This window comes from Corvus brachyrhynchos, unplaced genomic scaffold, assembly GCF_000691975.1.
Source record: "Corvus brachyrhynchos isolate BGI_N302 unplaced genomic scaffold, ASM69197v1 scaffold253, whole genome shotgun sequence".
NCBI lineage: Eukaryota > Metazoa > Chordata > Aves > Passeriformes > Corvidae > Corvus > Corvus brachyrhynchos.
In genome coordinates this window covers 270,120-286,350 of record NW_008237231.1, presented here as the reverse complement: position 1 = coordinate 286,350, position 16,231 = coordinate 270,120, and the positions used below count along the sequence as shown (strand labels likewise).

The following is a 16,231-nucleotide window of genomic DNA, read 5'->3' as shown; positions in this document are numbered from 1 at the left end:
AGAAAACTTTGGAAGTAACAGAAAGAACAATTTCCTTCAAAGCTACACCTGTAAAAGTGCATAAAGCACACTTGGCGTAGCTCTTGGCCTTAAGGCCCAGGGGCACTGGACACACCGCATTGCTGCCGTGAAAGTCACCCGACCTCTAAACCTGCATGGCTGCATTCAAGCTGCTTATAGGGAAAGGTCTCTCCTCAGTCCCAGTGTCCAGCTGGGCTCAGGACTTGTTTTGGACAGTAATTATGAGCCAAAAATATACCAGAGACCATTCTTGCAACTTAGCAGATTAATGAGGCGAATTGCAAAGCACAGGGACACTCCCTGGTGCCACTGATACACTAGGATAGATAAAACCTCAAGGAGTCTTATGACAGTGGAGCAGATGTACTGGGCAACAGCTGACTTCAATAAAAAAGCAGCTCCAAGAGCTTTGCTGCAGCTCATTGCCAGGGACCAGTCCCAGACTCAGAGAGACTGCAGCCTTCCTAAACAGACAGCTGGAAAGAGCCTCCTCCTCACTCTTTTCCATTACAAAAAATGAAGTGTTGGCCATGTATTCTGGTTTGTCCTTCTTCATGTGGGTAATTTGCAACAGGTTCTTTATGCCTGTGAGCTTTACTGATTTCAGCTCTGTTAACAGCTGCAGGTGTTGACACATCTGTGTGAGCTTCATAACAGCACTTTTATTTCAGTCTAGTCCTAGGGCAGCTTGGGTTTGATAAGGTTTAAGATAAAAGAAGGAAAAAAAATGCCCCAAACAAACAGAAAATGATAGTGTAATATCAAGTTTCCTCTATAATTTTTGACTAGATGATAGACCACTGAAACTGTACATCTGTGCAAAAGGATTTTCTCATAAATAGTAAAATTTCTTGGATTACTGAAAAAACATTCTACTATAAAACAGTGCTTGGCCATTGATGTCCATGAATTTGCTATTGCAATTAAAAGCCAGAGAAGGAGTAACGTCCATACTTGATAAAATAAGTCTGAAAAATCTTTTAATATCCTAAGAGTTGAGGTGCTTTCAAGCCACTGAAGTAGATACACGTTTGGTGAGATTCAGTGTTTCTACTCTTTAAAGACAAAATTGAGTTTGGTTCCTTCATGAACTTCTAAGAACATGGAGAGTTTTGTGAACCTGATATAACCTTTTCATCCCTGTGGGGAGGGGAGATCACCAAAATTCTGGGGCAACATTTCCCACACTCCTACAGCACAGAAACTGTTTCATTCTGCAGAGTCCCTTGAACTGATGCTAATGGAGAATTTATCAGCTATACTAAACTGACAGAAGGGAACTGAAATGGAGCTGCTACAAAAGCCATGAGGCCTTTGCCACATATGGCCCAAACTGTCAATGGAATTGTGAAAAATGCAACTGGGCATGGAGCAAAAGGTATGCAGGAATTTTTTTATGGGGAAGTTGAGGCACTTTATGAGTTCTTGGTGGAAATATTCGCACTTGAGTATTTGAGGATTTTTTTTTTATTCCATCACTGAAATGAAAAATTTCTCTAAGAATTCTGAATTGTTCTCAGTGCAGATACTGGCAACTGCAGTCATCAGCAAGCTCAGCTCTGAGTTTTGCTACTTTTGGTAATCCCAGATACTGCAAATATTTATTTGGGTTTGTGGGAACTATTTTCTTTAAATATTGGAGCTTTATGTGTCAACAGAATTGCTAAGTGTTATGGTATTCTGAAGAAGCCTTCTCCAGATCACTCTATAACATAACGTTCTCAGTTGTTAAACTTACCAGGTTTGCTCTTAAATTTTATTATTGATGGTCATCTTAAAAGTCTGTCTTCATTCTGAATTGCTTAATTATCTACTTGTCTGTAGTGGTTTGTTACCTATGTTTAATATATATGATGGTGGATTTTCCATTTCTCAATCTAGACCAAGAATTCCATTTTTTTTAAAAGATCTGTCCACCATTACATGAAAATGAATTAATGAGTGATATTCTTCCCAAATAAGTTTTACAGTGTGTCAGGAATAGATGATCTCTAACATTAATGAATTTTTAAGGGATATGCAAACTATGGATGTTCTAATGTTCCAGGGTACTAGTTGAATAAATAGTAGAACTTGCATGAAACTAGATTTTTTCTTGAAAATAAGTGAAAGCACACAGATCTGAAACGAGATTCTGTTTCTTTTCTGTCACCCCAAGGCTAAATAAAATGCACATGTATTTCCTATTTTATGACTTATACTATGATAAATTAAATCCTGCTTCAAAAATTGGTATGCTTACCCCATAAACAAGTTCTCCCACCATCCCATTCCAGATTTTTGTCTCTGGATCCCTTGCTCCATATTTTCCATCAGGAACAATGGCAATTTTGTACTTGATACCAATATGTTTTGCAATTTCTGATGCCAGATCTACACAGTATCCTTCAAACTTGTCATTCCCTTCAAACGTGTCATGGTTTTTCTTGAACATAACATATGGGGCTTCCTATAATGAAAGAAGTAGAACTGTAAAGGAGAAGTGTACCAAATATAGTCTGGAAAAAAAACATGTCATGAACTGACTGAACAACACACACTTTATCAAAAGTTCATGGACAGTATTAGCACATTTAAATTAAAATGTATGAGCAAAAATCCTTCTGGCAAGGTATACACTTTACACTAATTAGGCTTATATATTTCACAAGAATTATCAACCTTACTTTGTTTTGAATGAAAGACCTTAGTGCAGTATTTGCTAAATTTAAAGCATGATTAGAGATTGGGCCTATACAGTGCAAAGGACTGTGAGATCATGAAGGTACAATGTACACTTCTTACTTCAGTAAGCAAGCATATCCTCTAACACAGTGTGGTTACTGCCTATGACATTTCAGATGCAGAGCCTGAGTGACTCCCTTTGTTGAGGAATGCATAGTTACTAAGAGGCTACACACATTTTAGTGAGAACATAGAAGTATATCCCCAAGAAAATATGCATCTTCACTTTAAAATAAACAGTGCAGATTCTGCAAGGTTGTTTAGGATAAACTTAAGTGATGTGCAAGGACAAGAATGGTATTAAGTTGACAGTGACCATACATGCTGCATGAAAAAGAAGGACCAAATATTTTGGGACAGTGAGTGCCATTGGAAACAAGTAAAATCTGTCTTGAAAAGTGGGTCTTGCATTCCCTGTGTAAACCATACTATCGCAATAGTGAACATTATGTCACTGGGAAATCAAGGTTGTTTTTTTTAGCTCTGTGTGAATTCAGACTTTAGAAATTATTAAATGAAACTATACTTTCTGATGGTATTTTAAATCACTTCACATAATTGATATTCAGAGCCAGTTCTAGATGAAATATTTGTCTAATATAAAGGGTGACTTAGGTCACCCTTTGTTTGAATTTACATCACAAAATACTGGCAACTTAAGTTTTCTCTGTGCTAGCACTGGCAAATGTTGGTCTTTTGACACTAGCCTTGGTAATACTCTGCCCTATTCACATCTTTCCTACAGACATAACTAGTAAAAAAAAAAAATTAAACATGTAGTGCAACAATGTCTGCTTCACTGAAACTACAAGAACATCAGCTGTAAGCAACAACAATTTTGTAGTCTCTATTAGGTGTCTAACAAGGGGGGATAGGTGGTATTACACGAGTGCAGTGCAGTGCCTTTGCCCATACAGAGTTTGCATCTTCAAAGGAAAACTGTGGAGTATTACCAGCAGCCTGCAGCTTTTCTTGTATTCCTATCCCCACTTAAATCACCTTGATCTCAACTACTGGTCTTCTAGAGGGAGGGAGGGAGAAAAGCAGGGAGATCTTGATCTCTGCAGTAGTTCTTGATTTTCAGAAGTATTTTTGCCACATGTATAAAATGCTCCTCCCTCACATAGGCTTTTTGTTTGCATGAGAGGAAGAGCCAAAATCGAGGTCTTTCCACATAGGTTATTGCACAAAAAAAAAGGTTTAAAATAAACAGACTTGAAAAATACTATGTGTCCTGTCTGTGATTTAGCCAACTGCTTGCTAGAAGGGCAACCAAGTCTGTCCAGTGTCCTGCATTTGTGAACTCTCCTTACAAGCTTCAGCTACATTTCTTGCTGCACCTCAAAAGCAATTTTGCTTTCCAAAGACCAGAGTTAGTGATTGCTAGCTCTTCTGATTCAGCCATAAATCCCTGGCCAAGGGATCTCACACCAGGAGATAATTCTGGCAATGGAGTTAAAGAAGACAGGCACAGAGTATGCCAGCTCAGCTAGCTCCTCCTTCCAAAACCCAGACATTGCTTCTGCCCATACCTCACCACCGGCAGGGCTGCTGCAGAAAAAGCATTTTAACTGTTTCTGTGCAGCAAAGCAAAGTGACCGATGCGTCATTTTTTCTGTTAAAAGTTAAACGAACTTCAGCCCTCCTACCCAGGAGTTCTGTGAGGGAACACTGAGAAGGGAAGTGGGGTGGCCCAATCCTGTCCTTGGTAGGTCCAAGCAGAGACCATCCCATCCAGTGGAGTGACCACCAAGACCTGACAGGGATCTGCTGGGTACTTGGAGGAACCACATTGGTTCTCTTCCCCATCCTCCTCCCTTTCTTTACTGTGATCTCACTGATTTAGAGCAAAATACAGCAGGGAACATTTTGTGTAATGCAATTATCTTACAGAGTAAGGTAGCATGCCTTGCTGTGACTGCTTTCAAGGAAGCAGCCACTGAGTGTGACCTGGCAGTGTGAAATGATACAATTAAAGGTAACAACAACACCTACTACCACTTGCTTACTACGTTGTGCTTTCCCTCCTAGCCTATTTTATACCTCTTTAATTGCAGTGCCTACTTTTACCTGACAAATAATCAGGTATCTGCTTTCAAGGTAAAATTTGATGGTGGAATGCAGGTGGGACTGCATGTGAGTTTCTGATAAACACTGTATTAAAAAAAAAAAAATCAAATAGTAGCCCTAGTTTTAAATCCTGTCCATTTAAGACTTTGAGGGTGTTTCAAATTGATGAGGTGTGCAGATGTTACAATGAAAGGACACTGAAAGGCAAGTTTTACTGGTTTGCTAACAAGTAACTTACACAGATAAACTTTCAAGGTCACACTGTGAAGTCATGAAAGATCTGTATTGATCAATAAGCATGTACTTAGCCATATCTTGATGCTCTTTTCTATCTGTGGCACTGAAAAAGAGCTTATTATTTGGTATAATCCATTGCAATAGCATTTTCGAAGTTAGCAGCAATGTTAGTGTAGTCATGGTAGTCTAAAAATGCAAGAGATGCAAGTAGTCTGTGGAGAGGTAATATCTTCTGTTAGATCAGCTGAAATAGCTGAAAACATAGACCTACTTTTTCATTGTTTCCAGTTATAGCATCTTGTCTAACAGAAAGATTATCTCTCCCCACCATATTTGTACTTACTATATTTTTGGACTATCAGCTTTTAACCTACTGATATAAAACATACATCTGACTTACTGCTGAATGAGGTTTAACACTGCAATATTTGCAAGATTTCAGCTGCTTAATAGTATTTTATGGGGTAGTGAATCAAGGAAAAGCCCACATTGAAATGACCAATGACTAGCACAGAACAGATATTTGAAATGGTGCAAGCTTTACTCATATAATTCACAATTTTATAACAATACTTAACATTTGCAAATACAAGTTGATGTCTGCAACAATTACCTTTATAGATGTAAACAAATCATTCCACCACATTGCCACGAATTCATGTGTACAGTTAAATGCTCACAACTGATGATTCGTACTATAAGGGAAGCTGGACAAAGTAACTAACCCAAATAACAAACAGATCTAAATTTGGTTTTCCTATTCTAAAGTGGTTTTCAAAATGTTCACCATTGCAAAAATAATTTGTAAACATGACAAATATCTGTGCAAGGAAACTTCTGATTTTTAGAACAGGTGTGGGACACATTATCACACTTTATTCTGAAAGAAACTTCTGTAAATGTCAATGGAAGGTTTTTTGGTGACCTTTTTTCCTTTTTTTCTGAATAAAGTGTCCAGGATTCGGTTTGAAGTCTTTATTATTGTCATGCAATAAACTTCACTTTATTCTCCAGTCTACTGAAGAATTTAATTAATAAAGTTTCTAATGAAAAAATATTTTTCTATTATGAGAAAAAAGGCTATAATTAGAATTTCTGAGGTAAGACTCTATCAAGAGTATATCAGTCAAAACAGTGATAGTGGTTCTCAGTCACCTAATGAATGTTTCCTGTCATCTTAGATGCCCTAAGGTGATCTGCTTGACCCTAAGGTGCTGTTCTTCAGGTGCTTTGTGCACACCCTTTACAGATAGTTCTGATACCCTCAGTATAAGGCATCCACCTATGGGCCACTGAATCAATTTCTAAATCTTTGTGGCCTTACATACATGGGGCACAATATACCCTACATGCCTGAAAAAGTACATACACCAGCTGAGACACCCAGATGGAGAGGTCACATATAGAGCATGAGACAGGCAAGGGTCACCCTGCCAGTGTAAGAAATGGGGGACAGGCTGTGTATCCTAGAGCATCTTAAATGTCACTGAATGCAACTGAATCAATACCCTTTGTAAAGTCATCTACATCTAGGTGACTTGGTTATGAACTGGATCCTGCCCGTGGAACTTAATCTGCCAACACAAGGGTATCTCATTAAGATATTGAACTGTAAGCCACAATGCAGATGCAGCTCATCATCAAGCTTTGGTTTTAAAGGAATTTTGTGATTTTTAAGTTTTGCAGTCTCAGAGTTAAGTACAGAGTTGGCTGTATCATGAAATGTATTTGAGAGTTTGGATTAGTCTTCCCAGCCTACTTCCCTAAATTCTACCGCAACAGCTTGTGACCATATTTCTGAACCTGCATAAGAGTTGATCATTCTCCCTAGCCAGACAAGTCCCTCACTTTACCTTAGTGTTAGGGCAGGGCTGCAAAGAGCATCCCTTCTCCAGTCATGCAAGGAGCCTGCTGTGCATTTGGAGGTGTTACCATCCCAGCCCAAAGGGAATGCTTCTGCACAGGTAGGAAATCTGTCCTTTCCAGATGTGCAGGAGGCTGTGCATCACATCAGGTGCAGAACAGGAACTATAAATGGTAAAGAACATCAGCTGCCCCTGCTGCCTCCTGTCTCTGGGCTGCTACTGCACCACATAGCTAACTGGGGATAGGCTGAGAGCCTAAACCAAATATGTAAAATAACTTCTACGTGCTCTCACTATGTTACAAATGAAGAACACATCTTGCTAAGTAGAAAATGCTGTACTAAGTTCTTTGAGTGCAGAGCTAATTCATTATAATGCAGTTTCTATGCAACAGCCATACAGCAAAGTAAGCATAGACACGTAAAAGCTGAAAAAACAGAGGACAAATCAACTTGTGCTATTTGGCTTCAGGCAAAACTTAAAGCGAGCCATGCTGAAAACTTGTAAACTTTTCCTACGCTGCCATGACATCTGTCTTTGAAGACTGAAAAGTCTGACAGCACTGCTTGCAGAAGCTTTTCAGTTTAATGTTGGAAAATATGCATGCAACCAAAATTAAATGTGTCATCTACAATGGTTCAACTTCCCTTCAAGATGAAGAGGGAAATGAAGAGGTGAAAAAGTCTCTGTGGCATTTGCAACATAACAAAGAAGAGAAAAATAACAGGACTCTGGAAGTTATTCTAGTTAAGTATTTCTTTTCTTTGTGTGTGTGATCATATGCTTGTGGATGCTAAACACATTGCCCTAGCAGGCCAATATTAAGAATCATGGTTCTATCCTGCTTTCAACATCATGTGTGCAGCTCCCAGAGGAGTATGTGGGAGATGGTCATGATAAGGCAGAATTCACCATATATTCTTATTCAAACCAAATTCCAATATATTTCTCTTGCACTGTGGTTTAGAAACATGGAAAGGGGACAGTTTTGGTCAAGAAGCTGTGCTGCTTTCAATTAATTGCATTTATCCAAAAAATGACATGCTGCGTAAACACAGGGCATGCTTTGGAATATTAATTCAGCTTTTTGGTTTTGCAAATGATCCCACCAGTCCCTTCAATACAGGGGCTGGAAAAGTTCTTTTGAAGATAACATTTATTATGCACATCAAAATGCTTCAATGCAAACAGGACAGGCAAGATAACACATTTTTAAAAGCTTTCTTGTTTTCCTTTTTTTTTCCTTTCTTGTGAACAGGAACCTTTTATATTACTTTTCATTACTATATTTTACTTGCTTTTCCTAAGCTTGGAGCTATTTATGGAAATTACAGTATTCATGTGTGAGAGCTTCAGTCAAACATATCAGGATTGGTTTGAGAGGAAAATTTCGACTGAAAGCTTGTAATTCACATCGTTCTCTTCTCAGCTTGGCAAAGTTGAAGGTTAACGTCATCTGTTCTAGACATTTCAGATTAGTCACAGAACTTTTCTTGGTGGTTCAGTGCCTGGTCATCCAGTCAGAGGAACAGTAATCCATATGGAAAAATTAGCTCAATGTTACTAGACTGGTGGGTAATACTTGAGCCTTAGTTAGGACTGTTCGCAGCATCTTGGGACTCTTTTCTTCCTTGATCAATTTCTTAAAATAGGATTCTTCATCAGAGGCTGAAAAGAGGAGGACTGTACTGAAGTATATTTTTTTCCATCACCAAATCTTTTTTTTTCTTTTTTCTTTTTTTTTTTTAGGAAAGAGATACATATATTTAAAATTTCCCATGCAAAAATAAAATTAAGTTACACAGTTTGGTTAGGAGTAACATTCTGAATTCCTGTACAGTAGTTTGGTTGTTTTGTATCCTGGAATGACAACCTTCAACAGGAAATTTGTTAAGACTTACTTAATGCATAAATGCTGATATACACTGCTGAAAATCTGGTAATTAACTGTATTTTTAGATAGAAAATGTCTTGACACTTTCCTTCGGATTACTTTAAACTCCATATCAAGTTAGAAAAATTATTTCTTAATAACACATACAGAATATTCTTTCCCATTTGAGACAGTTTATTGGGTTAACATGTCTTGTCTAAATGAAGCAGGTGAAAAGGGCAGTGAACTGAGATGTAAAATCTTAAAAGTGGTCACGTAAAGGTCACCCTTTGCCAGTTGGCTTTGATAAGCATCAGCTTTAAAGGGCATGTCTGACTTCAGAGGAAAAAATTGTTACATATTTTGTTTAAAATACAGATTTGTAAGAAACAATTGTTTTGAAAAATTACGGATTAAAAATGTAAATGAATGAAGCAACTGCATTCTCCTTTGCAACCACTCTTTAAACACAATAATCCTGGAATATCAAATTCCAAATATATTTAGATTTTATTAAAATGAAAATTTTACTGCAATGCTGAATAAACATATTAAGAATGCATCTACTAAGTTCATGTTTTCATTCACAATTAACAGTAGATAATCCAGCTGACTGAACCATACTACATAGAATTTTAGCTCTTACTAAAGTCAATTATTGTGTTTATAATTTACCAAGAAAAAGGGACACTGGCATTAAAGTAATCTCATTTTATACCCTCTATTCTATTCTGTCATTGAAAGGCTTTGGGTTTTTATTTTCTTCCAGTTTTTTGTGAGTCAAGATTTATCAATTAGATGTTGTTAAGAACCCATATCTCTGAGACTTCTTTAGTAAAAAATGGAAAAGACTGAATAAAAGAAAAAAATTACCACAACTCAGTTTTAAAAACCTGATTTCAAGTGAATCATTATATTAAATGCCTACCAAAAAAAATCTCTGCAGACATGACAGTCAGTGTAATTAAGATATATGGCTCTCATCCTCCCATTAACCTAGCAACTGGCAGACTAAATTAGATCATAACTAGAAATGAGATTGTGTCACACACCAGTATAAGCATTAAAAAAAGAAACACCTTACCAAAATTGTAGTGACAACTACTGTTCTATTCTCAATGGCTGCAGTGTCATTTCCAAGTGTAGGTTCATGCTGAATCAAAACTAATTTATCCATGTCATTCCAATAACCAACCTGCAAAACAAAATGCATATCATTTGCAGTAAGGTCTGCATTCTGCATGACTACAAATATAAATTACTATATGAAAACCAGAGTGATCCAAAGACAATCTTGTCCAAAGGAAGTGCTGTCAAGTTAGATATGGGGGTATGCATCTATCATTTTGGGTGTACCTCCTTGCACTCCTGCTGTACACAGTCAGACCTGGTGTCATCTCCTCTTCACTGCTCCTGGATGATCTGGGCTACTTACTTCAACCAGAGGCACAAGTTAAATCCCATTTTCATTAGTTTGAAGACTTCCAGAGGCATAAACGAAATGTAAGTATTTTTGCTCCCCACAAGAATATTTTCATTCGTTAGTCCTCCAGACCTTCTGGTCTTAGAGAGAGGAATGAAAGACATCTGGATGACAGTTTTGCAATCCCATGGCTGATCTCAATTCCTTGCTCCATCATGGGCTTCCCAGGAGACCCCAACTCCGGGACTTATACCAGGCTTGTTCCACTTAACTGCTAGCAATGGCCTTTTAGTACCTACATTAGAAGCCCTGTTATTTAAGCTTTCTTCACACTCACAGGACAGACAGTACCAGTAGACAGTGACTCAGCTCATGCAGGATAAGCACCCCTCATAGAAAGGTGCTTCCTTTTCCCACTGACTCTAAAGCATGGTGAGAATGAATTCTCACTAAATATATCTCTGGGAAGTACCTACAGGGAGGTGGAACAAATTGGGTTTTTCTCGCCTTGGCAGCATTTAGGCTGTCACAACCCTTCCCAGAGCAGCTTTAAGGTGAAACGCTGCCTTTGTTCACTGCTGGCCATAAGCTCCTCCGGAGTCAGACTTGAATCAGTCGTTTTTGTAATCCCATGGAGAAAAAACCCCAAACCTATCTTTCCCCCTTCTTGCCCATTCTCTTTTCTGCAGCTAGATCATGACTGTCTGTGCATCCACTGACAAGGCTGCTGGGGCTTCTTCCTCTGACTCAGCCCTGACAGCACTCAGCTCCATGTCAAATGGGCAACATGAACACAAACAGGTCAGTAGAACAGTGCTCTAATTCCACCTAAAGGGGCTCCCCCTCTTGCTGAGAACCCAATGAATTAGGAGACTGATCTTTCTTCCCAGCATGATTTCATAGACACGGGATTTAAAAGGTTTCTATCAAAGAGATGCAATTCAACCAGGCACAGCTCAGTCTCTGGGAGCACCTGGGACCAGTCAGCAGCAATTGCCCCTTGCCCTCTTCCTTGATTAATTAGGAGTTCATGAGACCAAGAGCTGGGAGAGAAGAATGCCTTGTCTATCTTACTAGTAGAGGAATGGGAATTTTAGTGGAAAGTGGGCTCCAGGCAGACCTTCAATGTAATTGTCAGGACGAAAGGACACTCTGTGCCTTGGATGAAAAATTTCAGTATGATGGAAACTGGCTAAATGATCAAATCAGTTATGCAGTCAATATTATTTCCAAGACCATTGTAGAACCCTGACAAAAATTCCCCATCACATAGGATTCTGCCTCCATGACCTGTTCAGCTCAATGCAGTGAAGTGATACGAGAGTTTAAAAGTGCAGGGGAGTGCTTCTGGTTCCTGTCTCATATGCATTACATATATATCCTGCATATTATTAAAACAGTCAAGCTTCCTCTTGATTTTTACATTTACTATTTCATTAGTTTCCTTCTTGAAAAAAATGCATGGAGAGGTAAGTCATTTTAACAGCCCCTAGAGCAGTATGACTGAACATGAGTGATTTTTTTTCTATTAGTGAAGCAAACAAGCACAAACTGTCCATGCACAAGTTCTGGCATATTTAGTTGAAATGTTCCTTTTTTTTTTTTTACAATTGCTCTTACAGCACTGGAGCCTTGATTTAGGTGTCTGCAGCTAACAGGAAGTGTCAGCAATGCTGATACAGTGGAGAGGAAGGTTTTCTTCCTAGTAGTATGCACTGCTACCAAATATTCTTTTTCATCCAGACAACCATGCAGCCACAGATACAATTGATTATTGAAAATATAGAGTTATGGTCAAAAAACTGTGACCAGCAAAAAGGCAAAATATGTACACCAAAACCTGGCAGTTTGGGCAACTATTACGATAGTGAATGATGATTTTTCATTGTGCAAATCTTCACTGCTATGAAGTTCAGAAGGAAAGCGGAAAATGAATGTTCATGAAAATTCAGACAGAGATAAAGGCATTATTTGAGAAATGGCAGGCGTCTTTTAAAGTAATTTTAGCTTTTGTGCATTGGTGTGAGCTTGTATGTGTTCAGCTCAAACCTGAGCTAAAGTAACTCTGGAACTAGATTACTGAATAAATATGAAAGATATGTCATGACACTTGTATAAGTATAGAGATACACAGTCACTTTGAGAGCACTAAATAACAGTATGCTTTCCCATAAATACCTCAACTCCACAAGGGAAAAAACTCCTCAAAGGGTAGGATTGAATTCAGCTATAAAAGTACCTCCAATTCTATTTGGGTTGCAACTGAACTTCATGGCAGTTGCATCCACTTATACCGAGGCTGAATTTATCTTTTAGGAAAAAATATTGCAAAAACATTTGCCTCAAAGTAAATCTGCCATAACAGTTTGGCATTTGAATGAATAGCGTCCTTTCTGAAGGCCTGTGCTCCTTCTAGTAACCACTGAAGTGATCTTGCTGGAGCTCACAAGCCACTAAAGGCAAGAGAATACTCAAAAAATTTTGATAATTGATTTTCATGCTGCCAAGTTGGAATTCAGGAGCCAAATCTTAGACTGTCTTGTCCATGTGCGTGTAAAGTATATGCTTTGTTTACTTTTTCTTTTCCACTTTTTTAAAATTTTGGTGATAGTATCCACGGTGAATGACACAATCACAGAATTATTGAGCTGGGAAGGGACCTCTGGAAGTCATTTGGTCAAACCCCTCTGTTCAGCCTAAAGCCAGTTGCCCAGGACCATGTCTGGATGGCTTTTGAATATCTCCAAGGATGAAGATTTCACAACTTCCCTGCACAATCTGTGCCAGAGCTTGGTCACTTTCAGAGTAAAAAAGTGTTTCCTAATGTTGAGAAGGAACCTCCTGTGTTTCAGCTTGTGCTTATTGCCTCTGGTGCAGTCCCTGGGCCCCAATGAAAAGCCTGGATCATTTGACCACAACCCTCCAGTAACAGGAGCCATTCCATTACATTTCCATGATCCTTGTCCCCACACTATTTCCCCTCAGCAGCAGGTTTTGTTACTGCTCTGCAGAGAAGAACCAAGTAAGAAGTGCTGCATAAATGAAACTAACATGAGCATAGGCTAGTATTTCCCATTTTACTAAATGATATGGAAGTCTGCCTCTGTCTAGCTGTGCCATTTTTTAATGGCCTGTTTACATATTTAAAGCCGTGGGCAACAAAAATCACTTTTCCATGCGTTACTCTGACTGGAAAGGCAGTTTTGAAAGGATAGTGCTGGGTGACTCATAAGTCATGTTATGTTGGGCATGAGAAGAAGGCATTAAAAGTGAAGGCCTCTTAGTTCAATTAAGTATAATCATTTCTCACGTATTATATAGGATTTATCAGGCTGGACCACAGAACTGGTCCAATGATCACATATAAAGCAATATCTAATACATGAGAAATAAATTCTTGTGAGTAGCCAGATCTGTCAAAGTTGTCACGACTTGTTACATCAAATACAGGTAATGACTGAAGAGTAGCAGAGAGGCATGACTGAAAGGTAAGAAAAGCACCTTGGGCCTCCAGCACAGCACAGACATAACTCCTCTGTTTGCAGCCACCCTCCCCTGAAACTGCAGGCAAGAAGAGAGGATGGGGACATACATCCCTGCAGCTGTGCCAGACAGATGCCTCTCCCAAAACAGGTGACAAAGGTTGAAACATCAACCTTTTTCAAAAGTTTGCTGACAAGCAAATTCCCTAATGATTTACTAAAGTTGTGACCTAATTAAACACATCTCTTGCACCTTGCCTTCCCTCCTGTACAACTGGGAATAGGGGATGAAAAGGGCATATTTCACAGTTTCCTCCAGTGCACCCCAGCCACCCATGTATCCTCCTGGCTGCCAACAGTGCAGCGTGGAGACAGGAAGGAAGCAGGACTGGTAGCAAGACCAGACATACTTTCTGGCAGAAGACAGTGGACTTCTCAAGAGAGGGAAGTCAAACTCACCTTTTCCAATTTATTCTTCAGCCATCTGTCACACTTTCAAAGGACAACTGCACCATTAGGCCTTATATGCAGGCACATGCTTTGCTTTGGTGTACAGCTCTATACTGTGATATAGTGGCAATTTTTTCATCCAAGTGTGTAATTCTGCTCTGGGTCTGCAGTTTAACACTCTGCCTCCTCAGCACTGTGGCAGGCAACTGTCTCCAGGGGCACACAGTTCACCTGTGGTACTATTTACTGTGCTTGTCACCTCTGGCCAACAGCAGAGGAGTATTTAATTCAATTTTGATTGCTTTGGCCCTACTCAAGCACCAAGAATATCCTATTCACCACCATCTGCCCCCTTTTCTTGTTCTGATGACCTCTCAAACAAAATAGGCCACAACAGCTCTAAAAAAATTAAAATTCTTGAGCCTGAGTACATTTTCTGCTTTTATTTGTTTTATACTGTGAGACATTTCAGCACAGAAGAGGAAGGATCAACAAAGTACCCAGGCTTATCTTTTCAAAGTGATTGGGCTGAGTGAGCATTCAGACATGAAGGATCTGCTTAGACATCTATTAACGTGCATTTGCTTACAAACAACCAAACCAATCAAGCACACAGGATTAGATACTGCAATTAATTTCAGAAAATGTAAGTGTTCAGGTCATTCGCTCTTCCACCTCTCTCCTCTTCTGTCCTTTCACCCTTAAAAGCCCTTTGTTAGTTACAGCCTATGATTCATATTTACATAGAACATACAAATCGACCTGCTTAAAAATGCCATTAATTTTCAAGACAGAAAAATGGGGTAAGATACAAGAAATACCTACTATTCAGAATTCTGACCATTTCCCATCACCCAGCAGCCTAGCAACATGTCATCCAGCTGGTTTTCATTAGTATGCTTGACTGACTGACATCCCACCACTCCAAGATGCACACTTGTTTTTGAATTCCCCAATTTGAGGCACCTAGTAGAAAATGCAGCTAAAAACTGCTTTCACCAGAAATATCCATGTATTACACCTTTTTAAACTGCAGATTCCACTTTAATACAAGTTGGAATAACCTTTTCATCACACACAAGTCACTTATATGATATGAGGATAGCAAATGCTATGAGCACAAACCTTCCGAGGGCCCGTGTTTTTCAGCTCAAAGACATCCATGGTGTAGTTGACTCTGCGACCGTAGTGGTCAAACTGAACATTTCCAGTCAAACCTTGTATTCGAACCTACAAATGGAAGAAAAACCACCATGAAGATCCAGTCTTATGTTCTTTATTTCAAGTGTCACAGAGCAGTACAAGTTATCCTGGCTCCATCCTTACATTACCAGAAAAACACTACTGCAGAACCATTCAAAGCAATGAAGTTGGCTACTTTCTTTATATTCGTTTTCCCTGTCAAACCATGCTCAAAACGGTCTTAGTTATGTCAGTATCTAACTGCTAACAAAGACACACAGTGGACCTTCTCTTCTTTCATGCTGTGCAGCTCAACACCTTCCACCTGCAGGTTCTAAAGAGAAGCACATTTTTTACCATTCTCATTGCTCCTGGGGTCATATGAAAAAAACCTAAAGGGAGTTTGGCCTGAGCTCACATATCTTTTTAGGTCCCACTCCAGTGGATTAAATGAACAAATTGAGTATTTACTGCTCATCAAGGTAAACTCGACAACAACCTTAGCCCTAGCAAAGATGATACAGGGTTGATACGGGTAGGGTTTGAAAAGGGTGTTTTCAAAGCATTAGAATGAAGAAGGTCAGATGTGAAGCCTTACTACAGGCTGTGACAGTTTTCCACCACCTGTGCCTCAGCTGAAACCAGAACACTTTTTCTTCCTTTCAGCACTTTACTGTGTCACTGAAGGATACCCAAACTGTGGTCCTTGTCCCAAAGAAGTCATGGCCATATTGCTGCTGGCTTTGATTTTATCAGGATCTGGCCATGAAAAACACTTTGGCAGAATTCGAAGGCTCAGGCTGTCTGCCTGAACACATAAGCCTGACTTAACATTTCTCTCAATTGTTACAGATCTGTGCATGTCCACAGATTAGGTGAAGCATACAAAATGCTTTATTTCTCT

The 16,231-nt window shown here is 39.1% G+C and overlaps 1 protein-coding gene across 9 annotated transcripts in view; it reads right to left on the bottom strand.

Annotated features, from left to right (window-relative positions):
• GRIA4 (glutamate ionotropic receptor AMPA type subunit 4) overlaps positions 1-16,231 on the bottom strand; it is a 222,458-nt gene that overhangs the window by 54,162 nt on the left and 152,065 nt on the right. For 8 of the 9 annotated variants that reach the window (XM_017729503.1, XM_008630109.2, XM_017729504.1 and 5 more), the window contains exons 8-10: positions 15,271-15,375; positions 9,875-9,985; positions 2,264-2,470 (exon numbers count right to left, since the gene is read on the bottom strand). In XM_017729503.1, coding sequence (XP_017584992.1) covers positions 2,264-2,470; positions 9,875-9,985; positions 15,271-15,375 — 423 coding nt within the window. Of the gene's footprint in view, positions 1-2,263; positions 2,471-5,572; positions 8,586-9,874; positions 9,986-15,270; positions 15,376-16,231 lie in introns of those variants that run through there. The other variant, XM_008630110.2, reaches the window with a different exon arrangement.